Genomic DNA, 27500 nt, shown 5'->3' on the forward strand with positions numbered 1-27500 from the left:
GCCACCATGTGGTTGCTAGGATTTGAACTCAGGACCTTCAGAAGAGCAGTCAGTGCTCTTAACCACTGAACCATCTCTCCAGCCCCACATGGAGGCTTTTTAGCTCTGCATTCTGAAAACACCTGGCCAGAGTAGACTTACCTCAGTGCTATTCACTCCTACCATCAGGCACACAGGAAAATCCTGTTCTTTATCACCAATTGAGATGTGGGCCACCAAGTAATAATAAAGGCCAACAAATAATAATAAAAACTCTGGGTCCTTGAAGAAGTGCACTTACGCTCTGAGAAGGCTCAGGATTATCCCCATATCAACGTCACACTCCCTCTGCACACTGATAACTTTTTTTGAGACAGTTTCACCCTTAGCCCAGACAGGTTTTGAACTCAATGCAATCCTCCTGCCTCAGCCAGCAGAATGCAGGCGTTAAAGACAGAAGCTAAAGCAGCGTTCTAATCGGAAGGAATGTGACTACGACCTGTGAGCTTCTGTGTGATCTTCCAGTTTCTTCTTCTTAACTTCCCGGTTCTTCTGGCTCCAGTCAGTTCCTAAAGTGTGCCCGCCTCGTCCCTGGGTGGAGAGCGCATTTGTACCTGCAGCCGGGTCATTCTGCCGGAAGAACATTCTTTTCAGGTCCTCCTGTTGCCCATGGGCCCAGCTCCTCCCTGCACACATGGTTTCTGGTTTACAATACTTGACCTACGAATGTTTGACTTTATGATGCTGTAAAAATAGCACACGGCCAGTAGATACTGCCTGGAATTTTGATCTTTCCCCTTACTGTCTCTGTGTAGGATGTTGGCCTTTGCAATGGTGACAGTAGGCCACCCATCAGGGTGAACAACTGCTTTTCCGTGTGCTGGGTAGCTAGGTCCTGACACTCCCTTTTGAATGTATCTCTAACTGAGCAGTACTTTAAAACCTAGCTGTGTTTCAAACATAGTCCTGAAATAAGCAGAAGAGGAGGCTGTCCTAGCTTGAAGGAGTCTGACAGCTGTGGGAGATGGCGGTGGGGGATGGGGAGTGGGGGTGGGGAGAGTGGTAGTTGTCCCCCCCCCCATCTATGCAGTGGTACAAGGTACACAGATAAGGAAAAAAATCCATGTTTTCCACTTAAAACGTATGTCCCTGTGCAATTAGACTTCAGAGATGAACTCTATATTAAATATTTCAGCTACTTCTCTATGGCCATTTATCTAATTTGCTCTTTAATTGTGAATTGTATTTCCCAGGAGGATAGGTCACCCTGTCTTGCCACTGGTGTATGTTCTGCATGTATGTATAGCCCAGATATTAAGATCATTAGCAAGTGGACAGATAAATAGATGAATCAAAAGCTTGGATTTAATGGGTTTTTTTTTAAAGCAGCAATAGAGGCCTGCCTGAGAATAAAAGCTCCCAAGACTGCCAGTCCCCAGCCTCAATCCAGGGGTCTTCATCCATCAGCACCCATGCAGAATCTTAGTCCCTGCGTCGAGGCTCAAGCCCAGCTCGTCTATACCTCGTTGGGGTCTCCTTGGTCAGCGTAGATGAGGAAGCCGGTGAACAGGCTGTCGGTCCAGTAAGGGTCGTAGAAGAGTCCGTTCTGCTCCGAGTAGAAGATCTGCAGCCAGACTTCATCGCCCTCCTTGAGAGCTAGGATGGTGGAGCCCGAGGCCACGTCGTGGTTACCGGTGTTGGCATCAAAAGTCCGAATGCGGTACTGGCCATTGTGCACCAGGCCGATGGCCAGGTGCTTGTTGGCCAGCGTAATGTCATAGGTAAAGTAATAGATCCCCGGCACGCTGCAGACGAACTTGCCACTGGAGGCGTTGTAGTGGCCACCCTCGTTCATCAGAATCTTGTCAAACTTGATGGGCAGTCGCTCGCGTGGGTAGCTCTTAGTAACCGCCACGGAAAAGGCCGACTTGGCTCGGCTACTGCCGCAGCTGCAGGGGCCTGGGAGCCCGGGCTCCCCTTTCTTGCCCTTTGGTCCCTTCTTGCCTGGCGTGCCATGCTTCCCGGGGGTCCCACTGACCCCCTTGGGTCCCCGAGGACCAGCTCTCCCAATGGCCCCAGCTTTGCCCTTTGGTCCTTGTTTCCCACGGTTGCCTGTCCTGCCAGGTGGACCTGGAACACAAAATAGCCGGTTTTATAAAGGGCGGTGTAAGAACCCTGTAGAGCCCTCGGGTGAAGAGACCGAGAAGGCTGTGGAGCACGTGGGAACACAGCCCGAGGTACTTCTCCTCTTGGTCTTTTCAAAACCAGGGTTTTGATGCTTTTAGAAGCACTAGGAATCGGAGCAGAGGGATAATTCACTGGGCCAGGGAATGTAGTTCAATTGGTAGAGGGCTTGCTTAGCGTGTGTGAACTCCTGGGTTCAATCCCCATCATAGTATAAAACTGGACATGGGGGAGGAGTTCAAGCTCACCTTGGCTTCACAGTGAGTTCGAGGCCAGCCTGGGCTTCATAATGAGATTGAGGCCAACCTGGACTATGGGAGACTCTCTCCTCAAGAAAACAAAAAGAAGGAGGTGGATTTTTATGCTGCGTAAAGACAGCAGCAGGTGCCAGGTACTTGCAGGTGACAAGGAAACACCAATGCTATCGAGTCCTGTGTTCTTTCAGTGTGCAGGACAGTGCTGGGCAAACACCGTCTCAGTGCTAAACATCGCTGGCAGGTCCTGCAGAACATCCCTAAAGGTTTGCTCAGGAACTACCTTGTGGTTTTTAATACTGAGTTTTCATAAAATACACACTTGCCTGTGAACAGCATCTTTGTGCCAATGACTGTATAGGAAACATTAATACTTATGAGCCTTTAGCAACAACAGTCTCATGTGGCCGAGGGCTGGTACGAGCGCCCTGCAAAGCCAAGGCTGGCTCTAGCCTGCTGACACCTTCCTTACCTCCCGAAAGCTGGGATTCTGGGATGAACCACCAGGCTCGGCTCCTTGACACGTTTTAAGTAAAAACATATAGGGGAGGGGGCTTGTGCTCCGTTGTAACATAGCCATGCATCGTCTGAATGGGAGGGTTGCATGTAGAGGCATGCCAAATGCCCATCAAAGGCCTTGTTTCAGAGAGATGTTGGTACTAACAAACGTCTGGGATTGGCAGACACAGAGCAACCATGGTTGTATACACCGAAGTGGAGGATGGGGAGACATTTTAGGAATTTTATGCCTTGACACGGTACTCTGTTTCTTCTGTGTCGTATGGTGGCATTTCGCTATACGATGGCTAATCTCGGTGGTCAATTTGATTGGATAGGAATCAGCCAGCAGCCAGGCCTCTGGGCAGGCCTATGAGGGAAGGATTCACCCAATGAGGAAGATGATGTCCTAGAGTGGACAGCGCCTTCTGGCTGTGTCCCAGATACAAAGAGATCTTTGGTAAAGGCCGCTGGATTGGGACTGCTGAGGTGTCCAGCCTCGTGGACTGAGCAGCCAGTGAACTCTCAGCCTTCCCAGCATGAAGATGGTCATTTTGGACCATCCAACCCATACCCTGCCTGTCACTGTTTCATTCAGCAAAGCTGGAGGGACTTCGAGCTCCGAACTCGAACTTTGATAATCAGACATAGAGATGCAGAATTTGAAGTTTGTGCTGCTGGTTTTCAGACTTGCTTTGGTCCAGTATTTCCTCACTAACCTCCCTGTCCTCTCTTTTGGAATGGTCATGTATCTTCTGTGTCATTTATATATTGGAAGTATGTGGGCTGCTTTTTAATTTTGATTTTTTTTTTGCAAGGGGTTACAGGGGTTACAAGGTTACAAAAGATGGCTTTGACTCTCACAAGAGACTTTGGATTTTTAAACAGTTTTAAAACTGATAGGCTATGGGGACTGTTGCAGTTGGACTGAATGCATTTGTATTATGATTTCGCTCTGATTCTATGGGGGGCCACAGAGTGGGATGTGCTGTTTTGAATGAGAATGGTCCCCCCCATAGACTAAGGATTAGGAGGTGTGGCCTCATTGGAGCAGGTGTGTCTTGGATGGGCTTTGGGGTTTCAAAAGCTCACTCCAGGGCTGGTGAGATGACTCAGCTGGTAAGAGCACTTCCGAAGGTCCTGAGTTCAAATCCCAGCAACCACATAGTGGCTCCCAACCACCCGTAATGAGATCTGGCTCCCTCTTCTGGTGTGTCTAAAGACAGCTATAGTGTACTTACATATAATAATAAATAAATCTTTGAAAAAAAGCTCCCTCCAGCCCCCACCCCCTCTCTCCCTGCTTGGGGATCACGGTGTGGGGCTCTCTGTTAATCCCCCATTACCCAGCTGCCCACCCATGCTCTCTGCCATGATGACTGACTAAGACTCCAACATTGCAAGCAAGCTTCAATGCTTTCTTTTATAAAAGTTGCTTTGGTGTCTTTGTTAGGGTTTCTATGGCTGCGACAACACCATCAGAAAGGTAATATGGGGAGAAAAGGTTTATTTGGCTTACAATTCCACATCACTGTTTATCATTGAAAGAAATCAGGACAGGAACTCAAACAGGGCAGGAACTGATGCAGAGACAATGGAGGGATCCTGCCTACTGGCTTAGTCCCCATGGCTTGCTCAGACTGCTCCCTCCCTCCCTCCTTCCCTCCTTCCCTCCTTCTCTCTCTCTCTCTCTCTCTCTCTCTCTCTCTTCTAAAAACATTTTATTTATTTTTATTTCATGCACATTGGTGATTTGACTGCATGTCTGTAGGAGGGTGTACAGGAGTTACATACAGTTGTGAGCTGCCAGGTGGGGTGCTGGGAATTGAATCCAGGTCCATCTAGAAGAGCAGCCAATGCTTTTAACCGCTGAGCCATCTCTCCAGCCTTTAGCCTGCTTTCTTATAGAACACAGGTCCACCAGCCCAGGGATGGCACCACCCACAATGGGCTTGGCACTCCTCTATCAATCAGTAATTAATAAAGTGACCTACAGACTTGTCTGCAGACCAATCTTATTGGGGGATTTTCTTATTTGAGGTACCCTCCTCTCAGTTGACTTTAGCTTGTGTCAAGTTGGTATAAGACTGTCCAGCACATTTGGTCACAGTGACTTTTCAAAACTATAGAACAGTGACCAAGACAGTAACAGAGGTTCATTCTATTGGTTCTGTTCCCCTAGAGGACCCTAATACACATTATAGTCTTGATTTTAATGTCATATATTTAAATATTTACTACTTTAAATAATAGGGAAATGCATTTCCAAATAGCATTTTTTTTTAATTGAAAAGCTAATTTTCAGGCACCATTGTCAAACAATTTTACTTTATGCTTCTGGGTGTGTTGCCTGTCTGTCTGTCTGTCTGTGTGTCTGGTGCCTATGTGATCCCTAAGACTAGAAAAAGTCATTGGATCTCCTGGAGCTGGAGTTACAGATGGTCACTGGGACTCAAACCTGGATCCTCTGGAAGAGAAACCAGTAGTCTTAGCCATAGAAACATCACTCCAGCAAGAAGCCATTTTTGAACTGTGTAAGTAGCACAGATACAGTGTCCTGGCAGTAAATTTAAATGGCACAAATACCAGAAGAGTTCTCCTTCACCGTTCTTCCTTTCCTCTCATTTTCAAGACAGGACCACTGTGCATCCATCCGGTGTGTTCGCTTCCTGACTTTTCTCTAGGTGTGCAAAACTACAGGGTGTGTTTACTCATACAATTAATATATGAATCCACTTAGTTGTACGATCAATTAATAAAACAAGGGTAGGACATTTAGGTCAGTAGTAGAGCACACACTTAGCACCAAAGGGGGATAAAGGACAAATGCAGGGGCAGGGAAACAGACTAGGCAAGTCCTTGATGAAAATGGAAATTAAGGAGTAGGGGAGACCCGCTCAGCCATCAAGAGCACTTTGCAGAGGACCAGCGTTCGGTTCCCAGCACCCACGTTGGGCAGTTCAGAGCCATCTTTAACCCCAGCTCCAAGTGCTTCAGTGTCTTGATCTGGTCTCTTTGGATACTCAGGTGCAAATGAACACACACGTGTGAACACAATTGCATGTATAGACACACTCCAGTTTGGTTTGCCATTCTTTCCCAGCGGTTAGGAAAGGGTAGGAACTTGTATCTCCTGCTGGGTGGTCTGCTTCCTTCTTTGTTACCTGCTGAAAGGCTTCAGAGAAACACTAACTCTCCTTCCTGAAACCTTTCTAGAGATGGGCTTAAGTCTGTTGGTTGGGGGCATGGCTAGACCTCATCCTGCTTCTGTTGCTAGGTGACCTGGATTTGATTGGGTTACACACACACAGATGTTCCATTTCTACTTCTCCCCACTGCCTTCTTTAGCGGTCACTTGACCTCTGGCCGGAGTGATGACTCAAAGAATCCCAGACCTGTTCCCTTTTTGCTCCTTATCAAGGAAAGTAGTTGACCCAGAGACCATCTCCCACAGGATCCACGGGCAAATAAATCTCCAGGAAGGCTCCAGCAGGCCCTGCTTGACCTGAATATGTCACTGGGTCAAAGAATGTGGGACAGTGATATTCAGTGCCTGGCACCCTGCAGGACCTCCTCGGGTTCAGGCATTTCCAATGTCCTCAGAGGTCTTCCCCTAGGCAGAGGTACATTGTAACACTGACTTCAGGACCTTGGATACACTGTTAGTATCACTGCTGTAGATATGAGGATGCCGCAGTTAGGGGAGGTTAAGTCACTTGTCAAAATTAGCATCCCAGGTTGTTCTCAGGGTTCAAGTTCTTACAGCTATGACAAGCTCCTCTAAACCTTGCACCCTGCCTCTTACTCTTCTCATTTGAAACTTGAAATAATAAGGGCATTTCCTCCTCCCCACCCACCCCCACCCCCCCACCCCAGGATGGTATTGATTATCTGATGAATGACGTACTTAAAATGCCTTGTCAGGGTTAAAAGGCTATGTAAGCAAAAGCTATCATGGGGTTGAAAGGGTAGAGTGGGTACTTAACCTGCCCAAGGTCCCGGGTTTAATCCCAAGCACTATGAACAGAAAACTGCTAGAATTTTCCTGCATTTCAGATGTGAGGATGCTGGTGTCATACAGAGCAGGGGTGAAAGGTCACAGAGAGAGGGAAGGTCTAAGTGGAAGGAACGTAACGACAGTATCTAGTCTGTTCTGTGTCTACCTGATTTCTATTTGGATCAGGTAGGCTTTGTGGGGGTCCCTGTGGAGCTGTCAAATACAATGACTAAATGTTTCCACCACCCACTTGAACACACACAGGGGTAGCCCGGGATACAACCTTGGCAAATGATGGCCCCACATCTCCCTGAAAAAAAGGGTAAAAAATATGGGTAGGGGTGAAGCTGTAGGGATGGAGATCTGAAGGCATTGGCTGCTCTTTCAGAACATTCAGCTTTTAGGGGGGATGAAACCAACACACGGGGAGAGGCACAGCCTCGGCAAAAAAGGATGAAACCCCGGGCCAAGCCACTTCTGAATCTGGGCTCTTTTTCTTCACGGTTTAATGAACCAAGCAAGCTCATTTGTGCCTGTTAATTGGGCTGATGTCAGCTGCAAGCCAAGTGCTTTGAATAACAGCTCACAGGCTAGCCTCAACTCAACCAGTTAGCGATTTAAAAACTTAGCAGATTGATAGTCTCCATCTGTTCTCCTCCAATTGGTTATAAAAAGGTAGAGATGGGTGCTAGCTAGTTTTAGGAGCACTAAAGCACCATCCATGGCAGATGCTGGGTGTGACAAGATCTCTTACCTTCTTCTCCACTGTCCCCCCGGTCTCCATCCTGGCCATCTTGGCCATCTTTCCCAGGAAAACCCATTCTTCCCACCACTCCTGAGGATCCTGGTGCTCCTGGAGGGCCAGGCGGGCCTTGGGGACCAGGCAGGCTGCAAACTAGTTGGGGACCACCCTTCTGGAAGTCCCTGCGAGCAAAGGCACCAAGCACTGGGTCAGCAGCACACGGAAGGGCACAGGCCAAGATCATCCAGGAGATCATGGTTGTCACCTGCGGGTGACATAAGAGCAGGTGAGAGCAGACATGGTGCTGACACACTACTGACCAGTCCTGAGGCAGCAAGGGGAGGAGGGGGAAGAGGAGGGGGAGGAGGGAGAGGGGGAGGGGGTAAGGAAGAGGTAGAAGAGGGAAGGAGGGGTAAGGAGGAGGAGGGAGAGGAGAGGAGGGAGGGGAGGAGTCATGGACTCAATTGCATTTCTGCCTGCCTGCCTTTCCTCCATCACAGACATCCATCTAGACCAGTGGTTCTCAACCAATGGGTCACCACCCCTTTGGAAGTCACATGACTCTTTTACAGGGGTCACCTAAGACCATCAGAAAACATGGGCATCTTTTACATTACGATTCATAATAGTAGCAAAATTACAGTTCCGAAGTAGCAGTGAAGAGAATTTCATGGTTGAGGGTCCCTGCGGCATGAGGAGTTGTGTTAAAGGGTCGCAGCATTGGGAAGGCTGAGAATGGCTGATGTAGACAACGTCATTGTGTCTGGAGGGCATACTTGGCTTGGTGAATCCTGTGCTCAGATATACTCTGCAGCGATCCTGAGGCAAGCCGTTCACCATTAGACTGCCATTCCTCCAAGTGGCTGATATGTAGGAGGAATTTGCACCCCAGCCTCCACAGCACTAGTGCCTGACCTGTGGCTTCAGAGAAATACTCCGTTGACATTACGAGGGCATGAATTGTAGCCAGGCTGCTTTGTTCAGGGACTCGGGGCTGCAAGCGTGGGAGATGGAGGACTCAGAGACTGAGGGATGGTGATCCCTCATGAGGGTGCAGCCACACTGCTAGGCGGCCATGGTAAGAACTCTCTAAATGCTTCCGGTGCCCAGATCCAATCTCCGGGCACAGAGCTGTCAATTCACGCTCTAGCTCACACACAATACAGCAGCCTTATAGAATAGGCACAAGTAGAGAAAAGAGGCTCGGAAAGGCGAGGTGATGGTGGTGGGGGGGGGGTGCCTAAGTCACATAGCTCATAGATGGCAGGCTGGGCCTTGACCCAAGCCACACAGTTCCAAAGATCACCCCCTCCTGCTCCAGACTGGACCATCCTTAAGGTTTGAGCATCAGTGTGGGGCAAAGGGGGAGATCCTCTCCTCCTCACCTTCTCTGTGCAGATACACAAACTAGGACTTAGAGCAGAAATCAGGGCCTTGCTTAAGGCAAGCAACAGACGATCTCAGTCATCAACAGGCTCTCTTCTCAGGAGGAAGCTGGAAGGGTGAACAAACTTAGTGGCCATTGCTTCTTGCTGTATGGACGGCTCTCAGTGGTAATTTGCGTTGTGACCTTAGGCTAGCCCCCTTTCCTCTCTGACTCCCTGGTTTTCCTACTCAAACAGCATAGGGCTAGGAGAGAGCAGTCGTTTTTTTTTTTTAAATGAGAGTCCATCAATCAGATTGAGAGGGGGCTTGTTAAAATGCAGATGGTTGAGTCCCAAACCCTAAATTTATGCACAAGTAGCCCAGGGGCAGGGCTGGATAATTTGCATTCATAGTAATTCGGCTAGGACTGATGGCTATGCAGTCCCTTTCCATCTCTGGCCTTCCTTCCCATTATGGATATGAGGAGAGGCTGGCTTCATGGCTCCCACACAGCCTTTGACCACATGATCAGAGTCCCAGTTCATGGGTGGTATGGAAGCTGGAAGCAGGGTGAGGACATTGCTCAATCTTTGAAACTCTGGGTTCTGCCCGAATCCCTCACCCCTCCCCCAACCCCTTTGCTTCCCATCTTGCTTTGGTCTTGATGCTGACAACCGCCAAGGGTTTTGAGCCCTCTTTGGCTCTTCCCCTTGGAACAAGCTGGCCCCTCCTCAGCTCCTGGGCCAGGTTAGGGCTTCACCTGCCCCACATAAGTGCTCTAGCACGAAAGCTGCATCTCCAGATCTCTCTCTTCTTTCCTTTCCTTTTGAGACACGGTCTCACCGAGTTTCTCACGCTAGATTTGAACTCCAGCCACTGACTGGTGTTTGTTTCCAAAGGAACAGAGGGAAACAAACATAGGTGACTGTGCTCCATCTTTCTGTGTCAGGCTTTCTCAGCATAATGTATGTTAGTATCTCATCCATGACGGATGCTTCTGGAAAACTGGCCCAGACACCCCTCAGGCCCTCTGTGCCCTTTCCTCTTCCTGCCCAATGAGATGAGAACGGGCTGGTGTAATCTGGATTTCTTTTTTCCTGAGTTGGGAATTGAACCCTGGGTCTCATGCACGCTAAACAAGTGCTTTGCCACTGAACAACATTCCCTAGCCCAGCTAGGAGCTGAAGCGTAAGAGTGAAAGTCTTAAGAATACAGTCTTAAGAATGAAAGTTAATTTTCCAAGCACTTTACGAATGATCTGGAAGTTTGTGACCTATAAACATTCCATATTAGCAAGAAAGGGAGGAAGGGAGGGATAAAAGGAGGGAGGGAGGGAGGGAAAAAGAGGTGGGATGACTTTACAAGAAGATGTGAACCCCAGAGAGACAGCTAATCTACCATAGTGTTCCCGTCTATTCTACAGCCAGGAGGCCCCTCAGAGGGAGAACACTTGCTCTCTCCAGCCGGGTCTCCTCTAGACAGAGAGGGGTCAGTGGCCTCTCAGTGACAGCTGGCTGGAGCAGGCCCCAGAGCCTAAGGGGTGGGCTGCTCTGGGACACACAGGGAGATGTTTTATTTTTATTTTCATTTTTTTTCTCTGAAGCTGGAGCCCGAAGGTTCTTGCAGCCCCAGAGACATTCCTGCAGCTGGAGCCAGGAATAGCTTTGGAAAGAAAAGCAGGGGACTCGATTTGCTCCCAGAGCTGAAGGCAGAGAAGAGTCCCCCGGCTTCCCAGCCATCTCCAAGGAAAACAAGACTCCAAATAGCTCTGCTCCGCCTTGCCCCGAGCTCACACCACCACCCACATGATGGCCCTGGAGAGAAAAGACTGGAGAAGGGGTGGGATCACGACCCCAGCCCATCTAGATGGGGTAAAGCTCTCACAGCTTTTACATAAACATAGAGCCAATTTGGGGAGGGTGTCAATGACAACTGAGGCAGAGACAGAGTGACATAATTAAGCTCCCCCAGTGATCCAGGATCTGCATGAAGCTCTTTACCTGCATTGTGTTATTGGAAGGGTACAGTAAACCTATGAAGGCAAAAGGAAGTTTTTAAAGGAAGAAACTGAGGCTCTAAGAGGTGAAGTGATTTATCCACTGTCACAGCATCAGAGAGCAGGGTTCGCCCATGGCCAGCCATGCCTAGAACCACGCTTACCCCGCATTGCCTATTTCCCTTCTGCACCTTCCTCCCACATACCCAGCGAGGCAATTCGTTCATGTTAGTGGCATGAGTTATATTTGAACTTGGCGTTGGCTGCCCCTGCTCTACAAATGTGTTCCAGGCTGTCAGCATTGCTTAGATGTTTTCTTTCCAAACATCCCGGATTGTAGAAGAGACCTTGAAGCACATGCCAAAGCGGCACATAATATTCTTTGAGATGCGTTTTTGTCTTACAGTTTTATACACATGCATCCCACATGACTTTGAGAATGTCGAGGTGATATTTACTTTGGTAAGCAGACAGTTGAGAGAAATCTCTTGTCCTCCGGGGTGTGGAGGGGCACATCTGTTATCACAGGACTCAGGTGTATGCAAAAGAGTCAGGAGTCCAAAGTTGTCCTTAGCTTAGCAAGGACAAGGCCATCCTTGACTACAAGGAACCCAGTCTCAGAAACACACAATAAAGGAGGCTGGAGAGGTGGCTCAGTAGTTAAGAGCACTGGCTGCTCTTCTAGAGGATCTGGGATCAATTTCCAGCACCCACATGATAGCTCACAACTGTCTGTAACTACTGTTCCCATGGGTCTGACACCCTCACACAGATATACCATGCAGGCAGAGCACCAATGCACATAAAATAAAATCACACACACACACACACACACACACACACACACACACACACACACACAGAGAGAGAGAGAGAGAGAGAGAGAGAGAGAGAGAACACAAAACAAAAACGTTTCCTGCTTCAATAGACACACATCTCCAAAACCCTCTGGAGTGATTATGATGTGGAATTCAACAGGGGTCCTAGCCAAGAGATCTGGGTTCAGGTTTGCAGAGCCCACCCCATGCCATGACTCATTCCTCACTTGGACTTTCAACAGCCTCCCTTTCCGTGACTCGCAACCTCTTCCACACGCCCCAGCCAGAGTTTAAATCCATCCACCGGCCACCTCATTCTTCAAGCTGGTCCAGTAGCTTCTGGCTGTAGGCCACAGCACAGGAACTCCTAACAGGGCCCAGATGGCCCTAAATGACCCAGCCTCAGCCTCAGCCTCACCCCAGCCTCTGCTCCCTTCTTGCTTTGCTTGTGGGAGAGCTACAGGGCCTCCATCACAGTGTACCCCCAGACTTAGCTTCCAACCAAGTATTCCCTGACCCCCTCTTTTGGGCAGTTCCTCCTCCCTGGCTCATACAACCACTTCTTTTGTTTGTTTACTGTGTCATCTCTCTCATGCCTAAATCCCAGGAGCACACGGCTTCAGCTGGCCACCTGTTTATAAACTTTCAAGCAGATATTTAAGAACTAGCTGCTTTGGGGCTGGAGAGATGGCTCAGTGGTTAACAGTACCTTCTGCTCTTCCAAAGGACTTGGGTTCAAGTCCCAGCATCTATATAGGGCAGCTTACAACCGGCTGTAACTTCACGGCATCTGACATCATTATCTGGTATTTGAGGGTTCCCATGAGTTCTTGCACATGCACACACATACACACACACATGCACACACACACACATGCACACACACACATGCACACACATACACATACACACACATATACACAGACATGCACACACACACATACACACACATGCACACACACACATACACACATACACATGTACACACACATACACACACACATGCACACGCACACGCACGTGCACACACAAGCAAATCTTGAAATAAGAAAAATATCTGCTTTATAATTAATTGTTTGAGACTTAGGAAATCTGTAGGGGAAAGAAAAGAGGGTCTAAACACTAGAGATCATAGAAACCCCTAATTCAGGCAACTTTTCTTTCTTCTGTCAGTTTTTCTTACATGGCCCAGACAGAGCAAATCCAGTTCCTTTGGATCGCTCACTCTGCCTTTCTGTCCCTGTCTCTGGGGCTATTCTTGCAGAATGCTACACATACAGCAAATGTTCCACAAAGAGAGGTTTAATTAGCCAAATAAAAACTTAACCATTACCTGCCCCCCACTCCCTTACCTTTTTAAAAACTGTCATCTAAATTGTTCTTTCTGGGTATGGGTTGGGAAGAAAGGCTTCATTAAGTCTTCTTGCTGAAAGGAAAAACAAAAAAGCAAAAAAAAAAAAAAAAAAAAAAAAAAAAAAGATAGTTAAATCCCCGAGATGGAATCATGAGGTGTTAAACTTGGATGCATTCTGAAGTCTGGTTTTAATCTGCCCAGTCCTGGGCTTCTAGCCTTGCAGGAAAGTAGCTAGTGATTTACGGATGTGCATTCTCTAGGAAAGCTCTGGGACCCCCATGGCTCCAGCTTCGAGTCCTCTGTAGGAGAAGAACCTTCTCCCACCACCCTTCACAGGGCATAGCCTCCGACTCATTTGTGAGGGCTTCCTGCCAAAACTGTGACACAGGAAGCAAAAGCGGCAGAGGCGGGGACCCTGGCCTTTCTTGTATTTCTCTGGAATGTGGTCTGTAAGTACAAATGCCGGGAATGCTTGTCTGAGCTTTGAGCGTAGTTGTGAGGCCCAGGTGCTGACCAATCTCCCCTTGAAGATCTAAACATCCCAGATAAACAGTTGTTATCCTCAGTGGTTAAAAGCCCTGGGAAAACCCTGTCACTCACTCATTTGTTTAACTATTTCATGGACACAATGCTATTTTTAACCCACAGAGACTGTGACAAGAATGAGCTTATGCCCTTTTGAACACCTAGGCCAGAGGCTGACACAGTAAACCCTGCAGTTGGCTGCCTGCCCCCAAATTGGAATCTGTTCCCCAGAAGCCCTGTCAGTTGGCTTCCTCTTCTGTGAAGCCTCAGCTCTAATCTCATCTCCTTGAGGAGCACCGCCCACGGTCTAAAAGTATTTGACCCATAATGATCTCCGGCTACCCTGTCCTGCCTTCCAATGCGTTTGACCCACTTGTGGTGAGGATAGATTCGCCTCTGTCTCTTCCTGCTGCTGGGAGATCTGGGGAGGTAGGGCCCTCGCCTGTCCCTCTCTCTAACCCCGGAGCCTACCACAGCGGCACGTATAGAGCACGCTCGGCACAACTGAAGTGACTTGATTGCAATGGTCGCTCCTGAGCCACGAAATACCAGCACGATGCCTTGCCTCATCCTCAGCGGAAGAGGACCTCCCGGTTGGATCCAACTGGGCAATTCTTCCTGTGTGTGTGGACTTAAAAGGGTTCGAGGCTAGTGGCTGGGGTTAAAGAGAGCTTGCTTGCAGAGGGATGAAGTCTGTTGGAAAAATCTGCTTTTAATGGGAGAGTGCACTAATGGAAAACACCCTGCCTTCACCAATTCCGGGAAGCAAATTAGAAGCAGCCATCTGTCCGTCCCCAGGGTCTCTCAGTGCTGAGGTGGACTGGAGGAGAGGGGCTGGCTGCAGCACCATACAGAGATCTCAGGACATCCCTTTTGGGGCCCACTGGGAAACTGCAGTGCCCAGAGGAGAGAGACAGGGAACTACCAGGCGAACACAGAGAGTTGAAAGGCACGAGGTCCTTTTTCTGGGAAATATTTTAAAATGTCTTCCTTTTTCTCCCTCCCCATTCTTGGCTCTGCCTAGAAACAGAGGTCCAAGGATAAATTATGACCTAATGAGAGGTCTCAGGAGCTAGGACCTGGTTGGCCTTGTCTCAGCAGGCACTTCTGAAGACATGCAGAAGTCAGTCTTGGGATTGGTATCGAAGGGTTCTATCGTCGGCTAGTTATATCTCAGGTTCTTCAAAGCCAAGTGGGCAGTGCGGGCCAGCTCTCTGGTCCAGGCTGCCATAGTCTCTGAGCCTTCACTGAAGAGCTGGCTACAGGGGTCAGGGAGGTGGAGCCGGGCTCCTGGTGATTGAAATGGGAATCCATCAAGCTCTAAGGAGCCTGTGGCTGTCTCATCCCGTGGAGGACCAAGGAAGGCAGAGGAAAAGGATGCAGTGGCTGAGAGAGATGCAGAGAAGGGAAGAGGCGCGAGGGTGTTTGTTTCCCTGTCTTCGTGTCTCTAGGCGGTGAATCTTGGCATGGCAGACTGGCTGACATGGTTGGAGAAAATAATTAGGCAGCGCTGTCCAATAGGAGAAGGACACGAGTCATATGCCATTTTAAAGTAAGAAGAAGCAGGTGAAATTATTTTCAGTGTTATTTAGGTCAAGGTACAATCTCATTTGAGCGTTCAATCTTCAAAAAAAATTATTAGCGTGACATTTCACCATCTTTAAAAAGTATTTTTTAAATGTATTTTTATTTTATGAATATGGGTGTTTCGCTTGCCTGTTCATCTTTGTACCGCATGTATGTCTGGTGTCCATGGAAACCAGAAGAGAGTGATGGAGACACTGGAACTGGAGAAGGGAAAGTGTGATCTGTTAGGTACGTGCTGGAAGTAAGTCGAGTCCTCCAGAAGAGGAAGAGCAGTCAGCACCCTTAAGTGCTGAGCCATCTCTCCGGGCCCACATTTTACAAGACTTGATCGACACTAACTTTGGAACCCTATGGAGTTTCTCACACTTGCAACTCAACTTTTATGATTATGTATTAATGTACATTGATAGTTGATTGCATGTGTGTTTGTTTGTGTAACTGTGCGTGTGATTGGACACAGCAAAGCATACCACCGAGTACATGTGGAGGTTAGCGGACAACTCGCAGGAGTATGTTCTTCCCTTCCACCATAACGGTTCTGGGAATTGAACCCAGGTCGGCAGCACCCATAGAGCATCCCTACCGTTCTGGTGGCTCTGACTCTCTCCTCTGGTCTCCACAGGCACAGCATGCAATGGTGCACACATGTACAAAAAGACCCCAGATACTTACTCTCCAGACATGCCATCCTCTAAAGAAGGCTGTAAGTGTCAAACCTATCGATCGATCTCTTTAAGATTACGCTGTGTAAGAACTGGTGGGTAGAGGCTGGAAAGCCACAGAAAACAACTTTGTCCCTGAGGGGATGCCATCTCAGCAAGAGTCATCGGCTAGAGACTGGGGAGAGAGTTTGATGGGAGAAGTGCTTTGCTGCGATGGCGTGTAGGTCTGAAATTAGGACCCCAGCATTCGTAAAAGGCATATGTGTGGTGCTGGGCACCTGTCACCTCAGTGCTGGGGGAGTGGGCACAGGTGTTTTCCTGAAGCTCAATGGCCTGTCAGTCTATCAAAGTGCCAATTCCGGGGTCAATGAGAGTCTGTGTCTCAGAAGCAAAAGCAACAAAACAAAACAGAAACCAAAAACCAAAAAACAAAAACAAACAACAGGCACCCAATGTTAATTTCTGGCTCCCAATGTGAATACACATACATAGATATGAATACACATGAGAAAACATAAATACACAGAAAAAATGATCAGTCAGCTGCTTGCTAATCAGTTGCCTTGTGTGGACTTCAGATTACACCGCATTTTTGTTTGTTTGTTTGTTTGTTTGTTTGTTTGTTTATCCCTGGCTAGCCTGAATTGATGATGTAGAAGAGCTGGCCTGGAACTCTTCAGCAATCCTCCTGCATTTGCTTCCCAACGTGCCCAGCCCCCACATCTCTACTCTTGTTCTTTTGACAGTGTCTCATGTATCTTAGGCTGGCCTGGACCTCACTTGGTAGCCAGAAAGCTCTTGAACTTCTGTCCTTTCAGCCTGTGTCTCCCAGATGCAGCGATTACAGGTATATGCCACCAGAGCTGCCTTTACACTGTACTTTTAATTTCTGGGGTTTTTTTTCCCCTCTAATTTTAAGGTAATTTTTGTGTTCAAGTAAAAAATTCTAGAGCTGGGGAGATGACCCAGTGAGCAAAGTACTTGCTGTGCAGATGTGAAGGCCTCCCTCAGTTCAAATCCCAGACCCCACAGAAAGCTGGAGATTGAAGCGTGAGTCTGTATGTAATTCTAGGGCTCCTACGGTAAGACGGGAAGTGGAGACACAAGACTCCTTGGAAATTCAGGACAACTATAAGCAAAAGTGGGACTGAACCTCAAATGAGGTGGAAAGTCCAGCACCTAAAATTGTTCCATTGTCCTCTGCACGCAGGCTGCCCAAATGGCTATACCTACGCTCGGGCACTCAAATATTCACAGAGAAAGGCAGAGAGGAAATATTTAGCTTTTCTGGGGGACTCAGCATTCCACAGGCATTGTATTGCTCCCCATAGTCCAAGAGGCTGATACTGGCTTCTCCATTTTTGCAGAAGACAAAACAGAATCCAGAAAAATATAAAATAATTTCCCTGTGCCAAGTATATCTGGGAAACTAGGCCTGCCAACCCCAGGCCTAGTGCTCGTGGTGCTCCCTCTTCGCCCCTCTGCTAGCAGGAAGGTCTCTAACGGGTTAGTGGTGCCAGCAGGACTGAGCCCGTGTGCAGAGAAAGAAGCCAAAAGTGCACAAATCCAGGGAGGGTGATTGGCTTTAGAAAAGGTTTGGCAGAGAGTTGCTTCCAACACTGGCCCTAGAATAGAAGAGGATTAACTGAGCGATCCCACTTGTGCGGGATTCCTCTCATGGAAGTCTGCAGATTGCAGGGCTCCCACTGGCAGGAAGAAGGTGGAGAAGTGAGAGCATCCGTCTGCCACCTCCTAGTGAACACCGGGGAACGGGAAACATCAGTGTGAGATTATGGGAAAGAGTGCACAGTCACCAGGGCCAGGACTAGACAAGAAAGAACACAGTGACAAAAAGTTACTTCCTGGGCTGGGGGAACAAATACCTGCTAGTGTAAGGACCTGTATTTGATCTCCAGAATCTACATTTTTTTAAAAAAAAGGAAGTCAACCTGGTAAAATGTGCTTGTAATTTCATCCCTGGAGAAGCAGAGACAAGTGAATCTCAGGGACTCCCTGGAAAACCAGCCTAGCCTGTTTGGTGAGCTACAGGCCTGTGAGAGGCCCAGACTGGGCATGGGTGACACTGGACAATTCTTAAGGAACAACATCTGATATTGTCCTCTGACCTCTACATCACTCAAGTGCATGTGTCCTTATTAGTACACAGAGAGAGAGAAACACATAGACACATGCATACACACAGAAAACACACACAGATACATACATACATACATACATACATACATACATAAACACACATGCAGACACATGCATAGACACACACACAGAAAACACACATATGCAGACATGCAAAGAGACACAGGCACACAGACACAGAGACATCCACACACAAAGACTCACACACAGAAAACACACACATGCAGACATGCACAGAGACACAGGTACACATACAGATAGATACATTCACACACAAAGACACATACACACAGAAAATATACACATGCAGACACACAGAGACATATATATACACAGAGACATATAGACACACAGGCACACAGACACAGATACATCCACACACAGATATATCCATACACAGAGACACATATACACACAGACATGCGCGCGCGCGTGCGCGCGCGCGCACACACACACACACACACACACACACAGACAAACACAGAAATTTCTTGGGGGGATCTTGCTGACTTCTTCATGGAGTCACAAGTAGCTTCAAAGATGTTTTTTAACTTGTTTAAAGAATTCCAATTGACCCTACTAGAACAAATGTCTAGCCCTTGCTAGGATCTGGGAAGGCATCGCTTGTTCGAATCTGCTTTGCTGGTTGAATGAGAAAGGGACAGAGGCAATGTCTGGAGAGACGAGCAGAGGGACTGAGTTAGTTGGTGGTGGTGAGCTGAGTAATTCTCGTAGCAACCAAATAATCCCGTGCAGATGGGAGAGCAGAAATAAAACAGCGAGAAGAGAGGCTTCTGATAACGCTAAATGCCGTCGTCATTATTAACGCTGCTGGTCTGCTGTAGACAGTCTCCGGCAGATGGTCATTACAGGAAGGACCCCTGGAATGCTGCAGACTGGTGTTATGGTCACGGCAGAGGAGCACCACACTGAGATGTACGAAGACCTTCGTGTGTTACAGGAGAGGCACTGGCTGGGCTGGGAGACCACGGTCAGCCACCGTGATGGTTTGGTTGAGGGTTAAGGTCCCTGGGGTGGGGGGTGGATCTGAGGGCAGTGGTGAGAGAGAATGTGAACCGTGTATAGATACAAACGGCCAAGGGCGTTTGGGGTATGGCTCTGCAGGGAAAGACCTCTGCTAGTGTGCACAAACCCTGGGTTTGATCCCTGGCCCGAAGAAATCCGATGTGGTGACACACTGGGAATCCTACCACACGGTGGCAGGGGCAGGAGGAGCAGGAGTCAAAGGTCATCCTTAGCTACATAGTGAGTTCAAGGCTAGAAGGGTCAGAGGAGACCCTGGCTCTAAAGAAAACAAAGATAAGGCTTAGAGACAAATAGTTTGATGAAGGAGGGGGAGTGGAGAGAATGTGAAGAACCAGATGCAGTTTTCTGACTGTTGTTTACTATCTCTTTCTGAGCACAATCTGCACCACCTTTCTCCCCATTTTAATGTATTTAAAGAAATACATTTCTTTAAATGTATTTGTCCAGAGCAAAAGAGACAACGAGTCCTATTGAGGTTAACTCTGAGAACCCAAGCAGCCAATTTGGACACAAAGGGTTAAATACCTTTGCTGTCTGTGCAGCCCTGAGCTTGTCCTTAAAGTGACTGAGTCAGTTCCTCCTTTGAAGAGAGATAAGTCGTTGTCATGGAAACGAAAGCACAGGTACAAGTTCTTGGCCCGAGGGCTTGGTACCAAAGATGTTCTCAGTAAACCACAGGGCTCTTTTCCTTCTTAACTTGAGCCACCAGTCAGAGCCTGGCACGGGACATGCTCCTTAGAAATGTTTGAATTCGGGCTGTAATGCCCAAGGCAGAGGTGGAGAGGGGCCCCAATCCATCCATCTCCATCCCGGGACGAGGACTCGGCTACCTCATCTCGAGCCTATAGCATCCAAGGTTCCTCCAGGTCCTCCCAGCTCTCTGTTCTGAAGGGCGCAACACTCACCGTCTGTGCCCCACGCCACGTCCAGGGCCATCCGATGTCGATGTGGCAGCTCTGGTGGTGCTCAGTCCTGCCTGCAGCAGCCAGAGATGCGGGCCCCAGGCATAGTTTTCCCATCCCGTCATGGGCGGGAGCGCCTTCTTTCCAGGTCACGTGCGTGCGCTGGCTAGCAGCTGGCCTTCTTTTTCCCTTCGGATTTCAGAAAGACTTCCAGCGGTGGGGGCAGCTTGGGTGTGCCGGTGCATTTATGTGTGTAGAAGCTGTCGGAACATTTGAAGGTTTAGTACACGAGTCGTTGTTATTGCTGTGTGTTGCCAGTGTCTGCAGAGCCATCTGTGCATACACGTGGGCTTTATCTCTTGGTGGATCCGAGGCTGTCAGGAGAGAACATCTCCCTATACACTGAATGCACTGGAGAGTGATTATAAGGTGTTCATACATGTTTAGTAGCTTGTGTGTGTGTGTGTGTGTACACGCATGTGCCTCACACATAGGTTATACATCCAAACATACAACAGACTCCAGTACACACGTGCAGATTCTTGGTGAAAGCTGAGCTGAGTGTGTAACTGGGTGTGTATGATAGTGGCTAAGTATCTGTGTGAGGTGACATTGATGAGTGTTCATCGGCTTCTTTTCTGCACACACACACACACACACACACTAGCATGCAAGCAACTTTGTGGAGGATTTTCTCTGGATGTTACTGTCCACACCTATGGGAGCATATGTATATGTGTCCTGGCCCTTAGCTCTCTCCTCTGCAGACAACAGTTCCTTTTTTATCCCTCTGACTCTCAGGCCTACCTCTAGTCATGCAGAGAGGTGGGGGAGGGAAGAGGAAGAGGGAGGAGGAAGGAGAGGGAGGAGGAGGGAGAGGGGGAGAGAGAGAGGGAGAAGGAGAGGGAGAGGGGGAGGGAGAGGGAGAGAGAACCTATTGGATGATCTCAGCCCCCAAGCCATCAGAGAGATCTCAGTTAGATAACAAGCAGATACTAGAAGAAGAACTCCCCAAAGGCCTGTCATTAACTTCTCTCCCTTCCTCTGCTCCCTTCTAGCTCCTAGTATTCCACTGGGCAGCAGGAGCATCTGGCTAACATCTGTCATAAGATGCAGACTTTACAGTCAGAATTTTGATGCAGCAATGCCTTCGAAGTCCAATGCTGATTCCACCCCCCCAGACAAGTCAGTGGAGCACATAGACAGTCTTTCACTTTCAGAGATGTCAGAAGAATAATGATCTCACCTGTACCCACCTTCCTTCCCTTAGCTGTGACACTTACCCATAAGGCATTTAGGAAGCTATCAAGCTATACAGAGATCAGTATTGATATTACAAAAATTTATAATTTGTAATGATCATAAATGTTATACTAATACCATCATATATATAATGGCATTATATACTGTATAATACAAAATAAGTAATGATACAAAGATATGTTAGTGAGCTCTTTATCCAACAAATTAAAGGATTAACCTACATTTACTTATTTATGTGTGCATGCATGTGTGTGGAGGTCAGTGGGCCTCAGACTGGCCATGCCTACAAGGTAGGCACAAGTCCAAGGGAACCAATTCACCCTCCCATCTGATCTTCATGAGAGGTACCCGTTTTCTTCTGAAGTATTAACTTCAGAGACGTAGTCCTAGTTTTCCTTGAGCCATAGCTTCATGCCACTTGGAAAAACCCGCTTATGACAAGAGACAGTGACAGCCCCACATAAGGACTGGAAGGGACAGAGTGCCACGGCTACTTTATAAAAGCCTTTGTTCTGATACTTGTAATTGCTGTGATAGAAGTCCTCTTCTCTAACTCTTATCCTCTCTTTAAACTAGCTTCAATGAGTTCCTGCAGTAACTATAGAAGGAGACCCACTGCAGTGCCTGCCTCCCGTACCTACTTCAAACCTTTCCTTTCGTATGAAGTTCTTTCAATGTGGGATGATGTAAATGAAGTCATTTCTTTGAATTATTAACTGATGATTTGCTGGGTCCCCCACAACTTCTCTGTGCCTCTCTTCTGAACTCTAACGATGCTGTTGGTAGGTTGACATGTTGTAAGGGGGAACAATCAGACCACAAAATCACCAGTGTGAGCCAGCCTCTAGCCTGCTTGCCTGAAACATCACTGTCTAGAACCCTTCCCAGTTGCTCCTCCCACTGGCTAGAGCCATACCCTCATCTGTGTACCCCTTGCTTACACTGGGTGGGCAAGCATTCCCTGGTCTAGGCTGTGTCTGAGTCTTTAGACTCGCTAAGGACGAAAGGTCCTGAAAATTAATTTAGGCCAAGGTCCCGATTCCATGCACGATGCCAAGGGGCCCAGAGACTGCCAGTTGCTTCATAGCTGCGGAGCCGATATGAAATCTATAGCTAAAATATGGATTACTCTCTTTGCCCGTTTCAATCCTTCCTTTGTTCCACCCTTGGCACACAAGTGTCTACACACCATTATTGAGTCATTCCAAAAGCTAGTGGCCAAGACCCAAGAACTCAGACGTTCATTTTCAATACAGTGTTGGAGAAGTTCTCCAGAATGAGGTCACTCTAGATGGGCGGGGAGACAGTCGTTGGTGAGGTGGGTATGCTGCCATTGGATGGCTCCTGGGTTGGTGGGCCTGGGGAATTATACTCACGGCTGTAATGTCATCTGATGGAAAAGATCAAGTTAAAAGGCCATGAGTTTGAAGCAGACATGAGCCACCTCTGTCACTGAGGAGACAACGAGACGGTCATTCATCCCCAAAGAAAGAATGTAGATTTATATGACATGAATTTTGTTTTGGTGTTGTTGTTGGACATAGCAGTTCTGAGAATTTGTTCTGGAAGTATGCCCCGTGTCTTTCAACCCGTTGAACTGAGAAAGAACTTTAAACAGTTAGGGAGAAAGTTAAATAAGTCATCACACACTTGTATACAAACAACAAGTCACAGAAGCAAAACCGAGAAGAGAACGCAAGATATCTCATCTGAGTGTGGTGGGTGGCGCAAACCTTTATGATGGCACTCAGGAGGTTGAAACAGGATTAGGCATTTGATTCACTGGGCGACCAAGTGAAATGCTTCACACACACACACACACACACACACACATACACACACACACACACACACAGATTTAACCAACTAACCAAACAAACAACAAAACAAAAAACCCAAAACAAACAAACAAAAACCAAACCAAACCAACAACAACAACAACAACAAAAACAAAAAAAAAAACAAAACAAAGCAAAGAACTCATGAAAGGAACTGTATTCCCTAGAGAGAGGAACTGAAAAAACCTGGAGACATTTTTATTTTCCACTGTGTGTCTTGGAATGATGTGCATTTGAAAGCCATGGGAGTGTTTTTACTAATTCAGTATCCTGCTTTCTGATAAAGCAAAAAAATAAAGTCCTGTGAAACAATTCTTTGCAACTCTTCCCCTTGCTATTGTGGATGGGCTTGGATTGGCGGGTGTGGCAGAGACCCCAAAAACTAACCGTGAACTCCATACAATGACATGAGTTATTTAGGGAAATAGTGAAGATGGAAGTTTGTTCTTCCATTTCACAGGAAAAAAAAAATGTGTGGAGCACAAGGATGGGTCTTTCCCCGAGACTGCATTAATGACAGGGAGCTGAGGTGACCTAACCATTGGTCCTAGCCATGAGGAACTTTATTAGAGCGAGATAGAGGCGTTTCCATGGGGAAGGGAAGAGTAAACAGAGGGAGCCTCCACCAGTAGAGTGGTTTCAGGAAAGCTGAAGTCCTGAAAGGGCTGGAGCTCTGACAGAAATTAGACCAAAACAGACGCTACATCTCTTCAAACAGGAAGTGGCCAGAAAAGCTCCAACCAGATTCCAGATGTAACTTGCAAGGCGTTGGCTGGAGAAATCTCATTTTTAGAATCAGATGAAGAGAGGGTGGGGGAGGAAGAAAAGGGAAAAAAAACCAAGACAAGACAACAAAAGAAAAGAAGAGATGAGAAAAGAAAAAAAGAAAAAAGAAAAGAAAAGGAAGGAAACAAAAAGAAAAAGCACTTGAGAAGGCTTTTCAAATGCAAGGCTTAGAAAGGAGCAAGCTGGGTATGGTGGTTCACGCCTGTAATCCCAGGGATTAATGTAGGAGGATTGCTGAGAATTTGGGGCAAGCCTGGGCTATACAGAGGGTGACAGAGTAAGACCTAGTCACAAAACAAAACAGATATGTTGTTTGAAGGAGTGCTGCAAACCGCTCCGCAGAATCAAGCTTTGAAGAGCGGGTATGGACAGGACTTGCCCCACTTCTGCCAGTGTAGTCACGTGAGAGAAAAGGAAAAGGAAATTCTCCATCTCTGCAGTTTGGCTTGGAAGAAAAATCAGAACCCCAGATCAGAAGTGAGATGTGACTGAACTAGAGTCTGGGAAGAGACTCTGCAGCTGCTTGTGTCTGAGGGAGCTCTGTGCACGTCAGCAATCCTTGGAAGGGAGTTCTGCATGTTAGGTCTGCGCACACCTGGCAGATGTATTTACCTACAGTAAACTATATCTGTGTGCACAGTCATCTCCTTAATGATCTATAACTTCCATGCTCCAGCCACAGAGAAGTTGAGCTTTGGACTTGGGATGGTTACAAAGTGCCACATGTGTGAGTTACAGACTAGAAGTGAACTTTTTTTCATTAAAAAAAAAAAGATCAAAAGGAAAACCAATTAAAAAAAATAAAAGAGGATAGGGTCTTTGCTATGTAGCCCAGTCTGACCTTGACCCTGAGCATAAGTCATTCCACCAAGCTAGTCCATCTCACTAATGACATTATGCAGATTAGATCTAATAAGGTGATGAAGTACCCTCCATGTAAAATGCCTGCTAATCACAGAACTCACTTTGTTGAAATTTCTGATGTTCTGATACTATAGAGAATAATGCAACAGCCATTTAATGGCAAAAAACAAGTTACTATTTCTCATTCCTTACCATGGTGGTGAAGCTCAATGCTCGATAACCCTTGGGCCCTTTGTGGTATTTCCTCAACCCGTGTACCAAGTCATCCAGGAGCCAGAGAGCAACGCACGAATGACTTTGAAGCAAGCCTGGCTCTAGTGCTGGCTGCTGCTCTGCCTCCTGGAGCTTGAGGCCTAGTGGATCCAATGATACTTTGAAGAGAAAACAGAGGTTCTATATGGAGCCCGTGCTGAATGCCAATAGGGGAATATCTCCGGAGCTTTTAGAGAAAATCCACACTCTGAGAAGTAATAGATCATAGTCTTCTGCTAAGTCTTGTGAAGGCCGAGCCCTTTACAGTGATGCTGGATGCTATTTGTTTTTTTACTTTCAAAGGATAAATGCAATTTTTTTATTGATATATTTTTATTTACATTTCAAATGATTTCCCCTTTTCTGGGTCCCCACTCCCCGCAAGTCCCATAAGCCCTCTTCCGTCCCCCTGTTCTTCCATCCATCCCTTCCCACTTCCCTGTTCTGTTATTCCCCTATACTCTTGCACTGAGTCTTTCCAGAACCAGGGCCCACTCCTCCATTCTTTTTGGACATCATTTAATTTGTGGATTATGTCCTGGGTATTCAAAGTTTCTAGGCTAATATCCACTTATCAGTGAGTGCATACCATGATTGATCTTTTGAGACTGGGTTACCTCACTTAGTATGATGTTCTCCAGCTCCATCCATTTGTCTAAGAATTTCATGAATTCATTGTTTCTAATGGCTGAATAGTACTCCATTGTGTAAATATACCACATTTTTTTGTATCCATTGCTGGATGCTATTTGATTCTACAGCTCATATCTTGGATTAGTGAACATAAAACAGAAGAAGGAATAGATACCCACAGATACATTGATCTTCATAGAAGGGAGGACTTAAATATACTTAGATGAAAAAAATGATTGAGGCTTTTGATCTTAAATTATAGATTGAAAAGCAGGGATTGGCAGCCTAACCTATCTCAGACAATAGAAGCTTAGACCTTGATGTCACTATTAAAGAGTGTAAGATGGTAGGGGAGCACAATCTCAACAGATAATATTTGTTTAGATTGTTTCAATTGCTTTGAGTTGTTTTAATTATCAAAATGAAGATGTTTATAAGTTTGGTGGTATTTATGATATTAAAATTCCTCTGGGAGGAATGATTTCTGGAGACTGGACCAAGGACATGCTATTTTGAGAGAGAGAGGCTCTGTATTTGTGTTGACAAAGGAGGAAAGGCTTTGAACCCCTTTTAAAATGATATGGATCAGATATGTTAGGGGAAGACCCTCTTAAGATATTGGTTACAAACAGAAAAGAAATACTTAAGAAGACCAATCAGGATAGGTAACTTGATTTGCTGATTCCTCATCATGGGAACAGCACAATAACTGACTTAGACATAAAAATGTCTCTAGCTAAAACCTCAGCTAAATTTATACAATAAATCTTGTTGATTATGAAATCCTCAAGATTCTTCATGTCCTCCTTCATATGGCATGAATAAAGATTCATTACAATTAATTATTGATCAAATTAACTCATAAAAAGACAGTTGTCTTTCACCTACTCAAAGAAGGAACAAATTCATCCTTAACTGATCTGTGCACCTTGCATGATCCATACAAATATCTTAATAATACTAACATTTTGGTTATGAGATTTATATATTACAGAATGTTCAGCTCTGGCAAGATTTATCCTCAGGGCACTGAAACGACCTGCTGTTCCAGCCCCATGCTTCCTGATGCTGTTCAGAGACTTGCTTCCAGAACAGCTTCAGGAATTGCTGCGGATTCCCTATGGATTCAGTTCAACCAGCCTTTCCAATCAAAATTTCAGTCAAGTCCTCAGCTTTCTAAGCATACAGAGACTGGACAACAGATGGCAAAGCTAGCTTTCTTAGGTCTAACCAACTTTTCTAGCCCCTCCCCACTGCTTTAAAGAATTTCTTGTCGCCCCTATTCAGCAGGAAAAAGTTATGGAGAGCTGCCATCTTGATCCCTTGAGTATGTGGTTATGGTTATTTTATAAATTATAGAGAAGTTGTCATTTTAAGGAATAATTTGGAAATGGTCATAATTTTGAACAGGAAGGAATTAGCTGGGATGGATTACTAAATCTTTTCTTAACCAAAACATTATATAGCCACAATCTTACATTGGTAGAAATCTTTATAGTTGATACAAATTGAAGTTATAATTCTACATTGATACAGAGTTTATAGATTGATGCAGGTTTAAGGTTTTTGTTGATATAAATTTCTTATATTGCTACAAAATTTGAAAATAATACAGTTACTCTTAGATAGGCATTGTACCTGGGCAACTTATTTAAGAATACAAGGCTTAGACCCAGTTCTTCTAATAACTGCTATTACAAAGGGTTAAAAATGATTAAGTAACACAGGTTAAGGACCAGGTAATAAACTCATGGTTATATTAGATTCTGATCTAATTATATTAAGGTGCTTTTATAA

The 27500-nt window shown here is 46.6% G+C and overlaps 1 protein-coding gene across 2 annotated transcripts; it reads right to left on the reverse strand.

Moving 5' to 3' along the window:
* Positions 1-1320: 1320 nt before the first annotated feature.
* On the reverse strand, positions 1321-20201 carry C1qtnf2 (C1q and TNF related 2). Of its 2 annotated transcripts, none has more exons than XM_052197074.1 (4): positions 20071-20201; positions 13186-13259; positions 7667-7919; positions 1321-2109 (listed from the first exon to the last, which is right to left on the reverse strand). In XM_052197074.1, exons 2-4 carry the CDS (start codon positions 13201-13203, stop codon positions 1496-1498), a joined length of 885 nt encoding a protein of 294 aa, XP_052053034.1. In that variant the 5' UTR covers positions 13204-13259; positions 20071-20201; the 3' UTR covers positions 1321-1495. The 2 variants fall into 2 exon arrangements, with proteins under 2 accessions (XP_052053034.1, XP_052053036.1); XM_052197076.1 differs by lacking the exon at positions 20071-20201 and adding an exon at positions 19691-19934.
* Between the last annotated feature and the right edge of the window lie 7299 nt (positions 20202-27500).

Source organism: Apodemus sylvaticus, chromosome 10, assembly GCF_947179515.1.
Source record: "Apodemus sylvaticus chromosome 10, mApoSyl1.1, whole genome shotgun sequence".
Lineage (NCBI taxonomy): Eukaryota > Metazoa > Chordata > Mammalia > Rodentia > Muridae > Apodemus > Apodemus sylvaticus.